The sequence below is a fragment of the Rana temporaria genome, chromosome 3 (genome assembly GCF_905171775.1).
Source record: "Rana temporaria chromosome 3, aRanTem1.1, whole genome shotgun sequence".
NCBI classification, from domain to species: domain Eukaryota; kingdom Metazoa; phylum Chordata; class Amphibia; order Anura; family Ranidae; genus Rana; species Rana temporaria.
In genome coordinates this window covers 386,821,128-386,840,569 of record NC_053491.1, presented here as the reverse complement: position 1 = coordinate 386,840,569, position 19,442 = coordinate 386,821,128, and the positions used below count along the sequence as shown (strand labels likewise).

Here is a 19,442-nt window from a genome sequence, read left to right as displayed (position 1 = left end):
ACAGCACTCTTAGCAGCAGGGTGACGGAAGGACGCCTATCTGCGGGGCCACCGTTACCACAGAAACCCGTGAGGTACGGCCGGCACCGCATCAGGTAACCAACAGTGCAGAAGATGCATGCAAGCGTCAAGGAGCCAGGCTGGGAAAAGAAAAAAAAAAAAAAAAAAAACACAACAGAAGAGCGATCCAAAAGCGGGAGAAAGATACAAGATAAAAAAATAGGAGGGGAAAAAAATAAATAAAAATAAAAAATAAAAAAGATGCACTGTAATGCAGGAAAATAAAGGAGGGGTCAAAAAAACTAAGAAAAAAATAAATGCAAATAAAATAAAAAAAATTAAAGTAAATATGGAAAAAATAAATAAAATATTGAAAATAAATAAAAATAAAAAATATAAATGCAAAAACGATAACAAGCAAAGATGAAACAAAATAAATCAAAAAGTCACCAACATGAGCCTTTTTCCGGTGGCCAGTGGAAACGCAGATCCAGGAGGGGCATCAAGAGACCAGGCGGCTCAATCACCACGCAGCAGCGGACGACGGGAAACCAGACGTGCCCGATAATCAACCTCTCATCAAGACCCATCACCAAGAGTCGAGACTTTTGTCCAAAGGGCTCTCATTTTGTCCCACAAATAGACTTAACCTGTTTGACTTTGAAGTAGAAATGTTTAGATTTGAACGAACATTGAAAATAAAACAATTCTTCTATACCCAACCCAATACAACGGGCAAGACAACAACAGTCCCCTTTAGACTGGAGAGAAAAGTTCATGCCTCCAGGACAGTTCCACTCCATTGAAAACTACACTAGGACAATCAAACATGACGTTTCTAGTAACACAAACTAATTTGAGTCCCGAATATTTTGCAGCACTTAAAATCCCTCAAGGAGGATAAGAACATTAAGGGTGAGGGTGTTGTAATGTGGGAAAAAAAACTGTTGGCCCTTTTAAAAAACGATTTCAGAAGCACAGAAGCGACATTAGGGTAGCCTTGGCCAAAAGCTGAACAGGTCTGACCCCAACAAAGTCGTAGCAGTACACTTTGACATCTAAGCACCAAGTCCATGAACTACGTGGGATGGTTATCAAACACATCAAACCACCCAATAGGGGAGGTGATTGAGACCGGTCATTCCTCTGCTGCAAGGCATATTGGAGGAGACACACATTGGGCACGGTACAGCCTGGTGGTCTCAACACCAACCTTTCTCTTACATGCTTCATTGATGACAGATAATCTCTTGGATTTTCTACCTTGGCATAATTGATCTTTGAAATACACAAATGAGACACTGTTCATTTCCTACTAATGCCTAGCCTGGGCAGTGCATTAGTGGGGATAGTACATACCATGTAAAATATATATTTTTTTCTTTTCTCGTTTGTGCTCTTTTCCTTTGTTTCCCACACCCAATGCTCAACCTGTGATAATCGCCTAAGGCAACCGATTAGTCATGAATACCGAGGTTGGAAGGTGACTATTTGTTCACCGATGGTTTGCATATTAAACATTTGATTTTTTCATTACCTAAGCTGATCCCATGGTATGAGCATTGAGTGCTTCACATAGGAATGATTCGCCAATGTTTTTCTTACTTTGGCCGCATGTTTGATTTATAGTTACTTGCATTCCTGGTTTCATTCTTGTTATATTTAGTTTTCACTCCGATTAATTTTGTTTCATCTTTGCTTGTTATCATTTATAGTTTTATTTATTTTCAATATTAATGTAAGAGCCGGTTCAAACTTGGGCAGCACAACTTCGGGGGCGACTCGGCAAGGTGTCCTGAAGACAACTTCAGAGGCGACTTGCAAAAGGACTTCTGTATAGAAGTCAATGCAAGTCGCCCCCGAAGTCATACAAGAACCTTTTTCTAAGTCGGAGCGACTTGCGTCGCTCCTATTAGAACGGTTCTATTGCATAGAATGGGACGCGACTTGTCGGGCGGCTGAGTCGCCTGACGAGTTGCCCCAGTGTGAACCGGCTCTTATGTGTATTTTTATTTATATTTATTATTTTCTCATATTTACTTTTATTTGCATTTGTTTTTACTTTAGTTTTCTTTGTTTTCTTGGCCCCTCCTTAATTTTCCTGCTTTACTCCCCCCCCTCTTTTTTCCGCTCCACCGTTTGTCATTTTCCCCCCCTTCCCCCGTTTCCTGTCTGATGTGCTTCATACATTTTTCCTTTTTCTCTCCCCTGATGCTTTTCTCTTTCTATTTTTCTCCCCATTTCACTTTCCTCTTTTCTTTAACATTTCTATATTTTTCATCTTATTCATCTCAGATCTTTCTCCCGCTTTTGTATCACTTTGTTTTTCTCGCTTTTCCCAACCTGGCTCCTTTACGCTTGCACCATCTTCTGCACTGTTGGTTACCTGAGGCGGTCATGGCTGTACATCACAGGATTCCGTGGCAACGGCGGCCCCCGCAAATAGGCGTCCTCCCGTCACCTTGTTGCCAAGAGCACCATGCACATGCACGGCATACGTAGCACGCCGTGATTGGCGGCCAGAGCTCCCGTACAGTAAACAGCTTGGTCCTAGTGGCTACTTGTTTGTGATCGGGTGCATCTGGTTGATGTGCGGATTACTACATGTACACCGACACTTCACATGCCGGTAGCATCCCGCAATATTAGAGATTGATTACCCAAGGCTACTTTAAGTTGTTTTACTGCCCGTTATGTTTTTGACGTTTCTGGCGGGATTCTGATGTCAGATTGATGTCACAGGGTGGGGGCGTTACAATTCTTTAACATTTTTGCATGTTCCGATTGGTGGATAATGTATTTATATTCTGCTCTGACACTGTTGCACTTTATCACTTGCCTGATGAAGGGGCCCTACTCGGCTCCAAAACGTTGCACCTATCTTTGTGATGTAATCTCTTTCAAAAGACACCTTTGGACAGAAGTGTTGATCCATGGTGTGCTGAATATGCTCACTCGCTCTTCAGAAAAAGCTGCCTGTGCTCGCCCCGGGGGGGGGGGGGGGGATTGGGTTCAGCATGGTGATCGGTGGTACGGCATGTCCCTCTAACACAGGGATCCTCAAACTATGGCCCTCCAGATGTTGTGGAACTACACATCCCATAAGGCATTGTAAAACTCTGACATTCACAGACATGACTGGGCATGATGGGAATTGTAGTTCCTCAGCAACTGGAGGGCCATAGTTTGAAAACCCATGCTCTAACACAACGCATCTCCGATCACGGTTAAGGGCTTGCGACGTAGGCTCTTTACCATATGATCAGCCGTGTCCAATCACAACTGATCACGTGTAAATAGGAAGTACCAGTTATCGGCATACCTGATAGCGCAAGTAGAGGAGAACTGATAAGCATCTTTCAGTGAGGACATTTGTACTGATAAATCAGTGCAATGATTATTAGTGCAGCTCCATCAGGCATGCCTGTTATTGCCCACCAGTGCTGCATATTAGTGCCTCCTCATCAGCACACATCAGTGAAAGAATTTTTTTTTCGCTCCTTTGTCATTTGTTTAGTAAAAAATAACCCCAGTGGTGATTAAATACCACCAAAAGAAAAAAAACGGTCTTTTTTTTTAAAATAATTTTTTTTTATAAAAAATTGTTTGGCTACAGCGTTGTCAAAGTACGACAGAACTGAAAATTGGCCTGGGCAGGAAGGGGGTAAAAGTGCCCTGTCCATTAAAATACAGGAAGACCCCTTTATGAAACAATGCAACTGCTGCTTTGACAAGATATACAAAACACCAAAAAAAAAAAAAAAAAAAAAAAAAAAAAAAAAAAAGAAGAAGAAGGAAGCATCAGCTTTATTTTTTAAAGCTACCAGGATACTGGGACTCATCCAGCTTTGACCTAAAAGCATGCAAAAATAAAACATTGCATGAATTCAGGTTAGACTTCCTTATTGACTGCATCAAAGGACGCAGAAAGTGAAAGACCATTTACCTCATAGCCTCCTTGTACTTCAGGATTAGCTTCTGCTTGTCCTCTTTTTCCTCAACCCAGTACTCACTAGGAATGACAAAGTTTGAGGTGATTCGGCACTCTGGACAGGACCTGAACAACAAAAGCACAGTATAAAAAACAAAAAGTGTTCCAAAAGCAGAAACCCACACTACAACATGTTTTATGCATGATCAAATGAAAAGCAGCACTGTAGAGTTTTTCAGGGACTGGCGTGGCACCTGCAGCAACATTTAGGAAAATTAAATCACACACATCAGCATTATCTAGCAAATTGCACCACTATCTCAAACTCCCATAGCCGACTATCTTTCAAAACGCAACGCCAGCTTTCCCCTTCAGTCCCCACACAGTTGTACTGATTTTGCTTACTCCGAATTCACTACACGTGATTTGGCTGGAGGGTACCCAGCATCACCTAGGCTTATTCCTCTCTAGCCTGACTGCCCCTTACCCACCCCTTTCAGTCAAATCACGCATTGAAATTTATCTAGTGCAGCATTTCTCAACCAGGGTGCTGGGCAAAATTACCAAAACATCAACTCAGCAGGTATCTAGTAAAAGATTCTTCTCGCCACCAGTTAAGCCGTTTTTTTGATTACAACGGTGCCAGTCCGCTGTCTTAAACACGCATTTAGTAAGCTGTGCGGGCCACCTGCCCACATCCTACAAACTGCTGACATCGTAATCAGTTGCTAAAGGAGCCAGCCCAGCACCGTACAGCATTTTGGGATGTGATGCTTCCTACTCTGTCTGTGTAGCCGGGGGGCGGCAAATGCAAGAGAAGAAAGAAGAAAGAAGATTACCATTAGGAGGCTATTATGCGGGCTGCATATGAGCTCTGGGGAGATACAAATTCAACATTCTGATGGATAAACCCTGTCTGCTCTCCCTCTGCTTACAGTTTATAGCTCTGCCAGTCCCAGCCCTGTATCGTAGAGTTCTGACCTGTCAGTAAGGCGAGAGTTGACAGTAATGAGCAAAAAATGTACAGAACCCTGATTGGGGAGGATTCTTCCAGAGTGTTGACCTGTGTTGCATCCTCCTACAGTGCAGTAGAGGTGCCAAACATGAACGTGAAAGTCAGCCAATTGAGAAGGGGTCTAGATCAGGCAGGTCAGTAGATCTGCATATTTTAAAAAGAATGTATATAAAAAGTCCACACACCCCTGTTTAAAATGGTAGAAAATTGGCAATTGAAGAACAAACTGAAATCTTTTAGGGGTGGTGAAGTAAAAATAAAGCAAAAGTATGCTGTATGTCAGTGGCAGCTAAAGGGGTTAAAATAGATTTGAAGCAGACCTCTAAAGATTTGCAATATCAGGCCGCTATAGATTTACAAAATATCTGGGGTGGGCATAAAATATTCTAGGTGCATAGTTATGAAGGTCTGATCATTTGCAATAGTTTCAATTATAATCATGCAAAGCAAGATTGGTGCTATGTTTAGTGATACAAACTAAACATGTTTTTATTAAGTCTGGAGTGTTTCATGGTGTGCTGTTCTGCCCCATGTGCTAGCAGGATATACACATACACGACCAGAATACTCACTTTATAATCTTGCTCTCAAACTGCTTAGCGCTCCTCCACCTTCGTATACACTTTAGACAGTAGGAGTGGTTACAGTTTGACAGGATGCCAAAACGCCTCTCGCTGAGGTTTGTTTTTTCATATACCACCTCCATGCAGATGCCACACACAATGTCCTTACTGCGCTGGATGGCAAACGACAACTCCATGTCTTTCTCATGCGCCTCGATGCAGGACTAGGTGGGGGAAAGAAAATGTTAACAGAGAAACTAGATCAAGTGTTACTAAACCCAGGGCCCTGCATTCACTATAGCTGGTCTCCCACAGTACACAGAACATGGAAATGTAATCATTTACATAAATATAAACTGCTAAATACCTTTTCTCACCAACAGTATATAGCAGTCGTGTGACTTCTATCAGTGTCTGGTTAAAGCCTGTCGGATTGTCCTATGAGGCTGCAGGACCCCTGACCCTGTGTCTGGATAGTGCCGATTGGCTCTGTGCCGATAACATGCACCCTCCCAAGAATAAAAATACACACCAAAATGAGCATGTAGAGAGTGCCCCAAAGGCTCTATTCTATTAGGAGATGGATTGGGGACAGCGGAAGAGGGGGCGGAGCAGAGAACACTGGATCAAACCGCCTTTTTTCCACAATGTGCAGGATTAACCACTTAGATGCCACAGTGAGTATAACAAGCATGCTTTTCTGTATATACAGACTGATTTTACTGTTGTGGGTAAAGTAACACTTTAATAAACCTTTTGAATTTTCCCATTTTTTATCTGCACCATTTCTGATGTGGCTTTCACACGCAGTGCCATTTCGTGACCGTGTTTTATACATAGTATTAGTTACATAGTAGATGAGGTTGAAAAAAGACAAGACCAACCTATGTGTGAGATTATAAGTCAGTATTATATTGTATATCCCTGTATGTTGGTCGTTCAGGTGTTTATCCAATAGTTTTTCGAAACTATCAATGCCCCCCGCTGAGCCCACCGCCTGTGGAAGGGAATTCCACATCCTGGCCACTCTTACAGTAAAGAATCCTCTACTTAGTTTATGGTTAAACCTCTTTTCTTCTAATTTTAAGGAGTGGCCATGTGTCTTAAACTCCCTTTCGCAAAAAAGTTTTATCCTTATTGTGGGGTAACCAGTATGGTATTTGTAAAATGAAATCAAGCATGTCTTCTCCAGAGAGAATAAGTTCAGTGCTCGCAACCTTTCTTAATAACCAATATCCTCCAGACCCTTTATTAGCTTTGTTGCCCCCTCTTTGCTCCATTTCCAGTACACCCTTCCTGTGGACTGGTGCCCAGTCCTCAGGAAGGACAGCATACTCCAGGTGCGGCCGGACCAGAGTCCAGTAGAGTGGAAGAATTAATCGCTTTATCTCTGGAGGGGGTTAATCCCTTTTTTAATGCATGCCAATATTCTGTTTGCTTTGTTGAGCTCAGAAATGGTATGCAATGCCAAGCTGCTGCTATCATCAACTAGGACCCCCAGGTCCTTTCCCATCCTATATTGCCCCAGAGGTTCTCCCCCTAGTGTAAAGATTGCATTCATTTATTTTTGCCACCCAAATGCATTTGTATTATGGCCGCTTGGAAAAAGCTTCATAATGACCAACGCTGCATGTGCATTGAGTTTCCAGTTTTGACACCGTTATGTTGCACTGCACTTTGTTACATTGTACAAAAATACACTTTAGTGTTCCAGCAATATGCACCACAACAAGTCAGAAAAATGTAGCCAGGTTAATTTCCTCAAAGCACCACAACTGATTAGTGTAAAGAGACATTGATGTAAATCGGTTTGCATCATTGCCACATTTTGCTGCAGTACGAGGTCTAGATAGCATTAGCCTTATAGCCCTATATAAAGAAAACTTGCTTGTCGGTAGTATTACAGGAGAGACTGTCTTTTACAATTAAAGCTTCTCTTCTGCCTTTTAGCATTATTTCTTTAGAAGGTACACTGTGCCATGCACTAGCAGCTCGTTGAAATCTCCTTCCTGGTATGCTTTGGATGCTGGGATGAATTAACTCCTATGTGCAGGAATTAGGTCATCCTTGTCCACCCAATCAAGATGGGCGAAGATGCCAAACCCTGAAGGCAGCCAGATGAAAAAGGTCATCTGCAGCGATGGAGAATTGAAGCAAATAACAGATGCCACATCGCTGGAGGGGGGGGGGGGCATCCTTTAACATTGTAGCTAAAGCTATGGGGACCTGCAGACTTTAGATTAATGTCTGAGGTTTACAACCACTTTAAAAGTGAAATATGAAAAAAGCATATCGCTCTATAGCGTATACTTGTTACCTGTACCTTATTGTGTTCTGACCTCTGAGACATGTCAGTGGGGTGAAGGACCTGTAGCCCGCACATGTCACATGGGTCTCCATGTAGGTAGACGCAGTTCTCTCCGTAGCGACATTCCCCCACCGCGGCATAGGGACAAAGCTGCTTCTTCAGTTCGGGGTCTGCCGGCTGCTCTTTATCCTCCTCTTGTTGTGACGTTTCCTGAGTGTCAGTGTCTGAGCCAGACGGACCTGGAAATAAAATAAAATTCTCCTCACGTTTGATTCACAAATTGTATCATTTAAAAAAAATAAACTCGTACCGAGGCAAGCAAAGAAGCGGCTGCCTAATGAAAGATGTAGCAAGCAAAACTAAGAGCCTAATCATCACGAAAGTGAAACCCTAACCTATAGTTTTAGCTTGGACAGGGCAAGAAAGTGTTAGAAGCACTGTCAGTTTATTATTGTGCACCACTTGGGGAGTGTTACTCAATTCCTGTCCCAGGGAGCATACAGAAACTGACTGGAGGCTAAGGAAAGAAGTTCAAAAATCTGATCTAGCCAGTTTGGTTTGGCCCAGTGCCTCTAATATTTAATATGATGGGTGGCCACCGACTTATAATGAAGCTTGAGAGGCTAAAAGGTGGTGGGAACTTGAATTTTACAGGAAAAATAGGCCCTCAAAAAATTCCAGCCAGGCTTTCCCCGAGCATTGAAGAAGAAGAGAACCCAGTACACCTCTCTGTGTAACAGAGGAAGATTTTGGCAAGCAACCGAGATCACGTTGGCGATATCTCGCTGGATTGGGAGCAGGCAAGAACAAGCATGTACTCACAATAAGCGCACAACTGTCCCTCTCCCCTGCTGGCCTACACTTACATTGTGCTGGACCCAAGCATATTTATGTCATCACCTCTGCCTCACACAAGTGTGTACAGATACCAGTCTACCATGCCTAACGCTTTAAGCAGGACAGGGCACAGTACAAAAATCGCTCAAAACTTGACTTTGATGGTCAAACATGCTTTAGCACAATACAGATTGCCTAGTGTGAGTAGGCCCCGACGCTGGCCACAGATGGATAGAATTCCAAAACAAAAATTCCCAGAACACTAGTTTGTCATTCAAAAGATTGTTCGCTTTTAACATTTGACTTAGCAAATAAATGGACTTTACTGAACGAAAAACGACATCACTGTGGTTGAAAACAATTTGACCCACTAATGATTAGATAGAATGAAAAAAATCAAATAAAGAAGAGAAAAAAACAAACAAAAAAAAACAAAAAAAAAACAAACACCCCCTTTTCCCAAGAATTTTTGCTTAAAATTCTGCTAGTCTATGGCCAGCTTAAAGTGGGGTACACACTAATAAAATCGGGCGAACGATTAACCAGTTTTCCTTGATCCTTCACAGCAAGCAAGAACCAAAAGATTGTAGATTTCTTGCATCATTCGCACACGACAAAAGTTTTTTTCGGTTGTCGTTTCTGATCATGCGCAGTCTTGTGTCTGATATTTCTTGCACAAAAATTAAAAACGAAAATCGTTAGTTCACGTAGAAGAAAAACTTTGGGGGTTTGTCCCTTTTTGGGAAATTTTCATTTACAAAGTCGGAATTGGATTTGGATTTCGAAAGTTGTGCACACTCACTATACGAAAAATCGAACGGTTGTGCCGCATACAGAATTTCTCTTCAGATTTTCTCATAGTGTGTACGGGGCTCAAGACTGGCAGAGGGGGCTGAGAGAACTACAATATCGATGGGTGCAGCTACACTTCAATACAGGCAGCTCCAGATGCTTGTCTGCACACTAATCCACAAAGTGCCCTGATATTCTGAAAATCTGCAGCAAAGGACGGACTACAGCACAAAAGAAAGCGGTGGCCCTTGACTGCTGTAATAAAGTACAGCTGGTTTTCAGGGATAGTGCTAAATGGAAGAAGGATGCAGCCTGCATTGTAATAAACCAGCTTTTAACCACTTGGGATCCGCCTGCCGTCAATTGACGGCTACAGTGCGGATCCCAAAAGCCAAACCGCCGTCAATTGACGGCCGCCCCTTAGGGCGTTCCCCGCGCGCGCTCCAGAGCGCGCTGCAGGGAAAATCTGTGTTGGCCGTGTCCCTCGGACACAGCCAATTACAGATCGCCGCGAACGGCCAATCAGAGTGGCCGTTCGCGAGGCGATCTGTGCGGCCAATGAGAGAGGATCTCATATGTAAACATATGAGATCATCTCTCATTGCCGTTTTACACAGAGACAGCGGTGCTGTCTCTGGAGAGGAGACCGATCTGTGTCTCTTGTACATAGAGACATAGATCGGTCACCCCCCCAGTCACCCCCCCTCCACCTACAGTTAGAACACTAAGCAGGGATACATTTAACCCCTTCCTCACCCCCTAGTGTTAACCCCTTCAATGCCAGTCACATTTATACTGTAATTAGTGCATATTTATAGCACTGATCGCAGTATAAATGTGAATGGCGCCAAAAATGTGTCCGATGTGTCCGCCATAACGTCGCAGTCCATTAAAAATCGCAGATCGCCGCCATTTCTAGTAAAAAAAAATAATTAAAAAAAAATAATTCTGTCCCCTATTTTGTAAGCGCTATAACTTTTGCGCAAACCAGTCGCTTATTGCGATTTTTTTTTTTTTTGTTTACCAAAAATATGTAGAAGAATACGTATCGGCCTAAACTGAGAAAAAAAAATGTTATTTTTTTTTTAAATTGGGATATTTATTATAGCAAGAAGTAAAAAATATTGTATTTTTTTCAAAATTGTCTCACTTTTTTGTTTATAGCGCAAAAAATAAAAACCGCACAGGCGATTAAATACCACCAAAAGAAAGCTCTACTTGTGGGGAAAAAAGGACGTCAATTTTGTTTGGGAGCCACGTCGCACGACCGCGCAATTGTTAGTTAAAGCGATGCAGTGCCGAAAGCTGAAATTTCACCTGGGCAGGAGGGGGGTATATGTGCCCAGTAAGCAAGTGGTTAAAGCTGACAGATTGCAACAGGTCACAAGTACTCTTGAATGTGTATTTCCACTTTTGCAGCTAAATTGGGATAATATATACTTTATATTAGTTAAAGCGGGAGTTCACCCAAAAAAATATTTTTAACATTAGATTGAGGCTCATTTTGTCAAGGGGAATCGGGTGTTTTTTTTTTAAATCGAAGCAGTACTTACCGTTTTAGAGATAGATCTTCTCCGCCGCTTCCGGGTATGGTCTTCGGGACTGGGCATTCCTATTGGATTGACAGGCTTCCGACGGTCGCATACATCGCGTCACGAGTAGCCGAAAGAAGCCGAACGTCGGTGCGGCTCTATACGGCGCATGCGCACCGACGTTCGGCTACTTTCGGAAAATCATGACGCGATAGATGCGACCTTCGGAAGCCTGTCAGAAGACTCTCAAATAGGAACGCCCAGTCCCGCAGCCCATACCTGGAAGCGGCGGAGAAGATCTCTCTAAAACGCCAAGTACTGCTTCGATTTAAAAAAAAAAAAAAAAAAAAACTACCCGATTCCCCTTCACAAAATGAGCCTCAATCTAATGTTAAAAATTTAGTTTTTGGGTGAACCTCCACTTTAAAGGCTGTTATTTACATACAGTGCCTAAAAAGAAGTATTCATACCCCTTGAAAATTTCCAAATGTTACAAAAAAAATAAATAAAAAACACACAAATGTATATTGGGATTTTATGTGATAGCCCACCACATAGTGGCACATGATTGTAAAGTGGAAGGAAAATACTTTTCATTTTTTTTTTTACAAATAAATATCTGAAAAGTGTGGTGTGTATTTGTATTCAGTCCCCTTTACTCACTACCTCTCAACAAAAATCTATTGGAACCAATTGTATTAAAGTCCACCTATGTTTAATTTAATCTCAGTATTAATACAGCTGTTCTGTGAAGCCCTCAGGTTTGTTAGAGAACCTTAAACAGAGCAAACAGTATCATGAAAAAGTGTTAATTTGGCAGCAAATTTTAATTTATTTTTAGTCTTAGGACTAAAATGGCATTTTAGTCTTCTGCAATTGTTTTAGTCGTATTTTAGTCATCTCAATTGTTTTAGTCAACTAAAATAATATTCATTTTGTCGACTAAAATGTTTTAGTCAACTAAATTAAACACTGATCATGAAGGCCAAGGAACACACCAGATAGGTCAGGGATAAAGTTTGAGAAGTTTCCAGAGAAGAATTTTTTTTTTTTTTTTTTTTTTTTAAGAAAAGTGTGCTGTGTGAAAAAGAATACACAACCAACATATACTGGTGTGGTCTTAAAATTTGACTGCAAAAGTGGAAATATACTTTAAAAGAGTACAAATAAATGGAATACTGAAACTGGCAACCTTTTTCCATGCCCAAGATAGAAGTTAAGCACTCAAATGTTATAATAGAAATCAACCCATATCGGAATGGCAAAAAATAGATAAAAAAATAAATAAAAAAAAGGACAAAAGTTATTCCAGCCTTGATGGACAGTGGCAAATCCGGCGCAAAAAAAAAAAAATATATATATTTCTAATTATTTATAGTAAATATAAAATGTTTTGGTGGAGATGGATTAGGACTCCTGTTGGTTTGTTAAATTCAATTGGGGCTTCCTTGGAGAGATTTTTCCCTCAAGCTGCCCATTGATGGATCGAAGTATGGCTGTTCCCACTCGAAAGAGGTCGATCCAACGACTGAGGGGCTTAAAAAAAAAAAAAAAAAAGGGCCTGGACTGCCCCGAAACATGTTGCCACGCCCCAAAGCAGGGTGCATGTGACGTAAAGAGTTGCTTAGAGCCCTGGATACTGTCCTTCATTGCTCTGCTTGTGACAGCGCCGCATTTCACCATTTATAGCCACTTCCTTGCTCCACTCCACCCAGCCTGGCCATAATCCTGCCAAACTCTGCTGCAAGATACCTGCCTCTCTTCCTCCACTGGACGCTCCATCTCAGGGCAGACATACAGGTGAAACTAAAAAAAAAATTGAATATTGTGTGAAAGCAAGATAGTTCAAGCCGTGATTTGTCATAATTGTGATGATTATGGCTTACAGCTCATGAAGATCCCAAATCCACAATCTCAGAAAGTCTCGTATTCCTCTTGTCAAGCTCCTGAACAAACAACGTCAGAAGCGTCTTACCTGGGCTAAAGATAAACAGACCTGGTCTGTTGTTCAGTGGTCCAAAGTCCTCTTTTTCTGATGAGAGCAAATTTTGAATCTCATTTGGAAACCAAGGACCCAGAGTATGGAGGAAGAATGGAGACACACACACTGCAAGATGCTTGAAGTCCGGTGTGAAGTTTCCACAGTCTGTGTTGATTTGGGGAGCCATGTCATCTGCTGGTGTTGGTCCACTGTGCTTCATTAAGTCCAGGGTCAACCAGGAGATTTTGGAGCACTTCATGCTTTCTTCTGCAGACAAGCTCTATGGGGATGCCAACTTCATTTTCCAGCAGGACTTGGTACCTGCCCACTGCCAAAAGCACCAAAACCTGGTTCAGTGACTGTGGGATTACTGTGCTTGATTTGCCAGCAAACTCGCATGACCTGAACCCCATAGAGCAGGGGTGCCCAAACTTTTCAAGAGCGAGGGCCACTTAAGCAACTTGGTAACCATTCGAGGGCCACTATGAGCCGAGCGGGCGGAAGACAGGTCACGGCTACTCTATAGGCCCTCCTATCCGCCCAGATGAAAAGGGATGAATTCTCTTCTGTTTTTCGGATTGGAGGTAGGTGGGCATAAATAGACATCTGTTGCTCTATAGAGGTGAATTAAGGGTCCCATTTGGTCGGGCCAATCTTGTGAAAAGGGCCGAAGACTGCTTTCACACTGATGTGCTGCAGTATACACACACACCATGGGTGCAGTGTAGTGCACCTGTGTCTATCCTGCGGGTTAGCTGAACTTTGCCATAGACTCCACCTGTGGCAAAAGCCGGCACTGTAGAGGAAGCATCGGCTTATGGGGCTCTGCTCTGCAGCCGCTTTCTTCCTCTACCACCAGCTTCATTCACAACACTGATGCTGTGGTATGGCTGGTCGGCAACCTGCGATCTGGGCTTGCCAACCCTCCATTCCAGAGAAGGAGGTCGCGGGCCACATCAGAGAGCTCCGCGGGCCACTGGTTGGCCACCCCTGCCATAGAGAATCTGTGCCAAGAGAAAGAGGAGACATGAGAACGAACAATGCAGAAGAGCTGAACGCCGCTATTGAAGCATCCTGGTCTTCCATAACACCTCAGCAGTGCCACAGGCTGATAAACTTCCATGCCACGCCGCATTGAGGCAGCAACTTCTGCAAAAGGGGCCCAAACCAAGTACTGAGTACATGGTTTGCATGCTTATACTTTTCATAGGTCCGATATTGTTCTATGTACAATCCTTGTTTTATTGATTGCATGCAATATTCTAATATTGTGGATTTGGGGTTTTCATAAGCTGTAAGCCATAATCGTCACAATTATGGCAAATCACGGCTTGAACCATCTTGCTTTGCATGTAATAAGTCTATCTCATATATTAGTTTCACATTTTAAGTTGTATTAATGAAATAAATTTACTTTTGCACGATATTCTAATTTTTCGAGTTTCACCAGTATGCATTTTTAATCCATTATTAAACTACACTTCGTGGTGGTGCCCTCTCTCTTTCTTCTTGCTTTCCTACCCAACACCCTACTACTGCCTCCCATCAGCCATGATCCACCTACATACGCTATGTAATTAAATAGGAAGGTTTAATTTTAAAAATTCATTAGCATGTTGGTGAGAGGCAAGTAGAAACCAAAATATAAGCAGATTCAACTCCAGCTGTAAAGTTGGAAAGGAAGCCTTTACTAGCAGGAAGCATTTTATTGGAAAAGAAGCTATGTCTATCTTGCAATAAAAGCTTCTCACGTGCCTGCTGGTGAACTCTTGTAAAATGTACACCGAGTAGTGCAAAATTGTAATGCTGCCACAGGTTTGACAGAGGCGAGAGAGAGAGGAAAAGGAAGAGAGATTATAAATTGTACACAGGAGGATGCTCAGAGCTATGTGGGGCATATAACTTAGGAGATTATGCAGAATATTGTGTTGTATATCAATTTAAAAACTTTTAGGTTATGCAATCATCTCACTAGCATCACTGCAATTGTTCATTTTTATTTATTTTTTTGACGCCGCAGTTTTTTACATTAGATTATGATTTTTGGCTGGAGTTGAACTTAATGCTAGCCCTAAGATATTTTTTTTTCCTGTGCTGTATGAAAGAAGATGCCCCCTCCCAAATGATTACCACGTCCGCAGTAGAGTTGCCCCGGTACAAACTCCACGGCATTGACCCAGTCTTCAGATTCTGAGACCCCTGCCGCCAGGTCACTAGCTGCCAAGTCAGCCGCCTTACTGTTTATGCTGCTGCTGGTTTCCGGGAGGGAGTTGAGGGGGCAGATCAGTGCTACAGAGGTATCGCCGATAACTTCTGGCTTTAGTGGTTTTGTGTGTTCATATCTTGGAGAGAAGAACAAACAAAATTAGAATGGTGCATCTTTAGGAAGAGTTAAAGTATCTACACACAAACATTTAAACTAAACCATATATTGGTGCACATTTTTCATACATGTCATGCTCTCAATTAAATCCTACCAGCAAGGGGAATTCACAGACATTTTCTGTCTTTGGATGACAACTCCTACTCAGCTTAGCTGCAGTCTTGTCATCCTTTCATGCATACTACAATTGGTACAACTCACTATTTAGAGATTAACTTTTTTGCCCTGGTGATCACGGTCAAGAAAACTGAAAGTGAAGGGAGGTTCAAACATTTTTAGTTGTAAACAAAACAGTAATTGAGGGGAAATTTTCCAAAGAGATTTACTCTCTGTTGTGTCTTCAGGACAGAAGGTAAAAGGGAAATTCTCAGCAATCGGACATAGAGAATTTAAAGGGGGTTGTAAAGGAAAAAAATGTTTTCCATAATAAGCATCCTTTACCTGCAGACATTCCTATTTTCACTTCCTCATTGTTAGTTTTTGCTCAGAAGTTGCTCTATTTCTTCTCTGTTCTGTTCACTTCCTGCTTGTCTGATTTAACTGACCACCGTGACGGGAGGGTTTACTGCGGTGGTCAGTAACGTGCTCACCCCCTCCTGGGAACTATATCTGTGTGGCAGGATGCTCTCTACGTGTTAGAGACTTCAAGGAGGTGTGAATTACTGGGCGTGCCGCAATTCATACTGGGACATGTAGTTCTTACATGAACGAGCGATGCAAACCAGGTAGTGAATGAGAGAACAGAAACTAGAACGCCGGAGGTGATATAGATGAAGGAATTTATTAGGTATTAACTCGTTTTTTAACAGAATCATTACACTATTCTGTCTGTCTACCTTGCAGACATTAATTTTAGGCAAAACATTTTTTTCCTTTAGTGACCGTTTAACTGGGGTTATAACCCTTTCTGGGGGAAAAATTTTTTTTTTTGGCATACTTCAACAGTGCTCTAGGTTTCATTAGCTGGCATTGCCATTTTTTTTTTTTTTTTTTTAAAGGTGCAAGCTTTCATTTCCTGTTACTTAAAGGGGTTGTAAAGGTTTGTTTTTTATTTTCCAAATGGGTTTCTTTAAGCTAGTGCATTGTTGGTTCACTTACCTTTTCCTTCAATTTCCCTTCTAAATGTTTTTTTTCCCTGTGTCTGAATTTCTCACTTCCTGTTCCTCCTCAGTAAGCTGTTCTGGCTGACTATCCCCCAGCCAGAATGGCTCGGATGATGGTGGAAAACTTACTGAGGAGAAACAGAAAGTGAGAAATTCAGACAAAGAAAAAAAGCATTTAGCAGGGAAATCGAAGGAAAAAGTGAACCAACAATGTACTAGCTTAAAGCGGTTGTAAACCCTTATTTTTCACTTTTACCTACAGGTAAGCCTATAATAAGGCTTACCTGTAGGTATAAAGAATATCTCCTAAACCTGTACGGTTTAGGAGATATTCCCCTCGCAATGCGCCGCCGATTGCAGCGGCGCATGCGCAGGGGGAATCCACGGCGAAAGATCCGGCAGCCGCCGGACCTTGCCGATTTTAAATCTCCCGCACGCGTGGGAGTGACGTCATCGCCGCTCCAGCCAATCACAGCGCTGGAGCGGCGATACCCGGAAGACACGCCGGAGCAAGATGACATCTCGCTCGGCGTGAACCAGGTAAGTGTTCTTCACCTCGTTCCGAGGTAAGTATTTCATAATCAGCTATTATGCGGTGCATACTAGCTGATTATGCCTTTTGCCTTGCAGGTTTAAAAAAAAAAAAAAAAATTATATATGCGGTTTATTATAACAAATTGTAGATGCCCTGAAACCTCCTTCTACAAATATTTAACATATATATTACATAAAAACTGAACTGCAAGTGGTTAAAATAAGCTCACAGCTGCAAGCGCAAAGTACTGTAAAGGAGCAAATGATACCACTAGTGCCCCTCACCTGCAGTGGTCTCCATAAGCACAGCACCCTCGTTGATAATATCTGCAGATCATACTAGAGCGGCTGGTGGAGAGATCGTGTGAATAGCGGCAGTTGTCTCCTTCTTTGCAGACGCCGTGCATAAAATATCTGAAATATATAAGATTTAAAAAAATAAATAAAAGCTTAGTTTGGCATAGTCCGTATAAGCATTAATCATAATATTCACCTTCCAATGGATTGGGAGCGGAAGGGGCAGCACTAAGAGCCATTTTTTTGTGTGGTGCATGCAACTGTGCTTACAGGGAATGTGCTGATAAGAGGCAAGAGCAGAGCGAGCGATTACATCATCAGTCTGCTGCTGTCTTTTCACTGTCGAGTTTGCAGGCTGAAATTGGAGAGGACAACATCTGAACTGAAGGCTGGCCATAGGCAGTTCGAATCTTGGCCGATTCACAAGGAACAGGCCGAAATTCAAACCATTAATGGGCAAGCTGAATATATAAAGTTGATCGACAACCAGCCTGCTATAGCCCTGTCAACACTATCCGTGTTAATAGGAGAATCGTGCAAATACGTTTCCTGCAACCCGTGGTTACAGGACAGAGATTTACATCATTGCCTGCCGAAGTCTAGGCTGCAACAAAGTGGTATCATTCACGTGGCCTAGCACCCTGGCAGAGCTATAAAGATCTCAGGACTAGATGGACAGACATACAAGTCCTTTTGCAGGTAAAACAGCTGCCATATATGCATCTGTGTATTTACCGGCTTGTCTGGAGTTCAGTTATTTTAGGTAAATCTGAGTAAATACAGAGTCAAAAGATGCAAACCTTTTGGGTTTTTTGATTGGACGGAAGCAGTCAAGCGAGTACCCAGGCTTGCTGAAACGCCTACTATACTCTGCCAAGAGTCATTGAAAATACAAGTTAAACTTACCGGTAACTTGTTTTCCAGGATTCTTTTAGGCGAGTGGCTCCACCCACTAGGAAACACCAACTCCAAAACATTAAAAAGGATGCTTCTCCCCACAGCTCATTAGTTGTAGAAGAGTAGCTCCGACCCAAGCTGGAACACAATCACAATATGGTTACGGTAATTACAGCATAAAACAAAGGGCGGGTCGTTGCTGTCCTGAAAGAATCCTGGAAAACAAGTTACCGGTAAGTCTAACTTGAATACACCCTAAAAGTCTTTCAGGACAGCACCTGAGAGGATAAACGAGACTTACCAACTAGGGAGGGACAACAGCTGGCAGGACTTTTTGCCAAATGCCTGATCACTTGCTGACAGAAGGTCCAGTCTGCAATGACGGACAAAGGTTAGGTAACTTGACCATGTAGCCGCCTTACAAAATTTGATCTTGGGTGGCACCAGATTGTTTGGCCCATGTAGTGGCCAGAGCTCTAGTAGAGTTTCCTCGAATTCCCAGCAGGAGGGACAACCCCATCTGGGAGTAAGCTCCCAAAATAGCCGATTAAAGCCATCTAGCAATTGACCCCTTCGATGCCCAATTATTCTTTTTGTTGCCAGAAAAATAAAATAAAAAATAAAGAACAAAATCCTGAAAACCTAAAGTCCCTTGTTACTTCTAGGTAACGTAACAGTTCTCATATCCAAATTGTGAAATAGACTCCCCCCCAAAGGGTTTGAACAAAAAGTTGGCAGGATGATCTAATGCGACCGGTTATGACGCGGCGCTATTTTTCGCAAAAAAAAAAAACTTTAAGTATAATCCTATCTGGGTAAATGGACAAAAAAGGTTCTGACAGTGCGTGTAGTTATCCTTGCCAAGGTGATTGCAACCAAAAATACAGCTTTGAAAGCTGGATTTCTTAACAAAGTGGTGTGAAGGTTTCCTTAGTAAATGCTTGCAGAACCACCAACAGATCCCACTCAGAAAAACGCTTAGTAGAAGCTGGTCTGGATCTAGCAAGTGCTTTTTTTTTTTTTTATAAAAAGTATTGCGACCAAAAGATTCAAGAAATTTGTCTCTCCAGGAACACTCCCAAGGTGGCCACTTACACCCTAAGCATTCTAATTGCAAGTCCTTTGTCTGCACCCCTTTGTAGGAATTCTAACACTGACACAATGGGGTTTATTTACTAAAGCTAGAGAGTGCAAAATCAGGCTGACTTCTGCATAGCTTAAAGGGGTTGTAAACTCTTGTGTTTTTTTCACCTTAATGCATCCATGATCC

General features: G+C 42.2%; 1 protein-coding gene across 4 annotated transcripts in view; it reads right to left on the bottom strand.

Annotated features, from left to right (window-relative positions):
- The window catches only part of MKRN1 (makorin ring finger protein 1), a 37,206-nt gene that overhangs the window by 12,277 nt on the left and 5,487 nt on the right, over positions 1-19,442 (bottom strand). For 3 of the 4 annotated variants that reach the window (XM_040345739.1, XM_040345737.1, XM_040345741.1), the window contains 5 exons: positions 17,264-17,392; positions 15,089-15,300; positions 7,832-8,055; positions 5,518-5,732; positions 3,946-4,056 (listed from right to left, as the gene is read on the bottom strand). In XM_040345739.1, coding sequence (XP_040201673.1) covers positions 3,946-4,056; positions 5,518-5,732; positions 7,832-8,055; positions 15,089-15,300; positions 17,264-17,392 — 891 coding nt within the window. The remainder of the gene's footprint in view (positions 1-3,945; positions 4,057-5,517; positions 5,733-7,831; positions 8,056-15,088; positions 15,301-17,263; positions 17,393-19,442) is intronic. The other variant, XM_040345740.1, reaches the window with a different exon arrangement.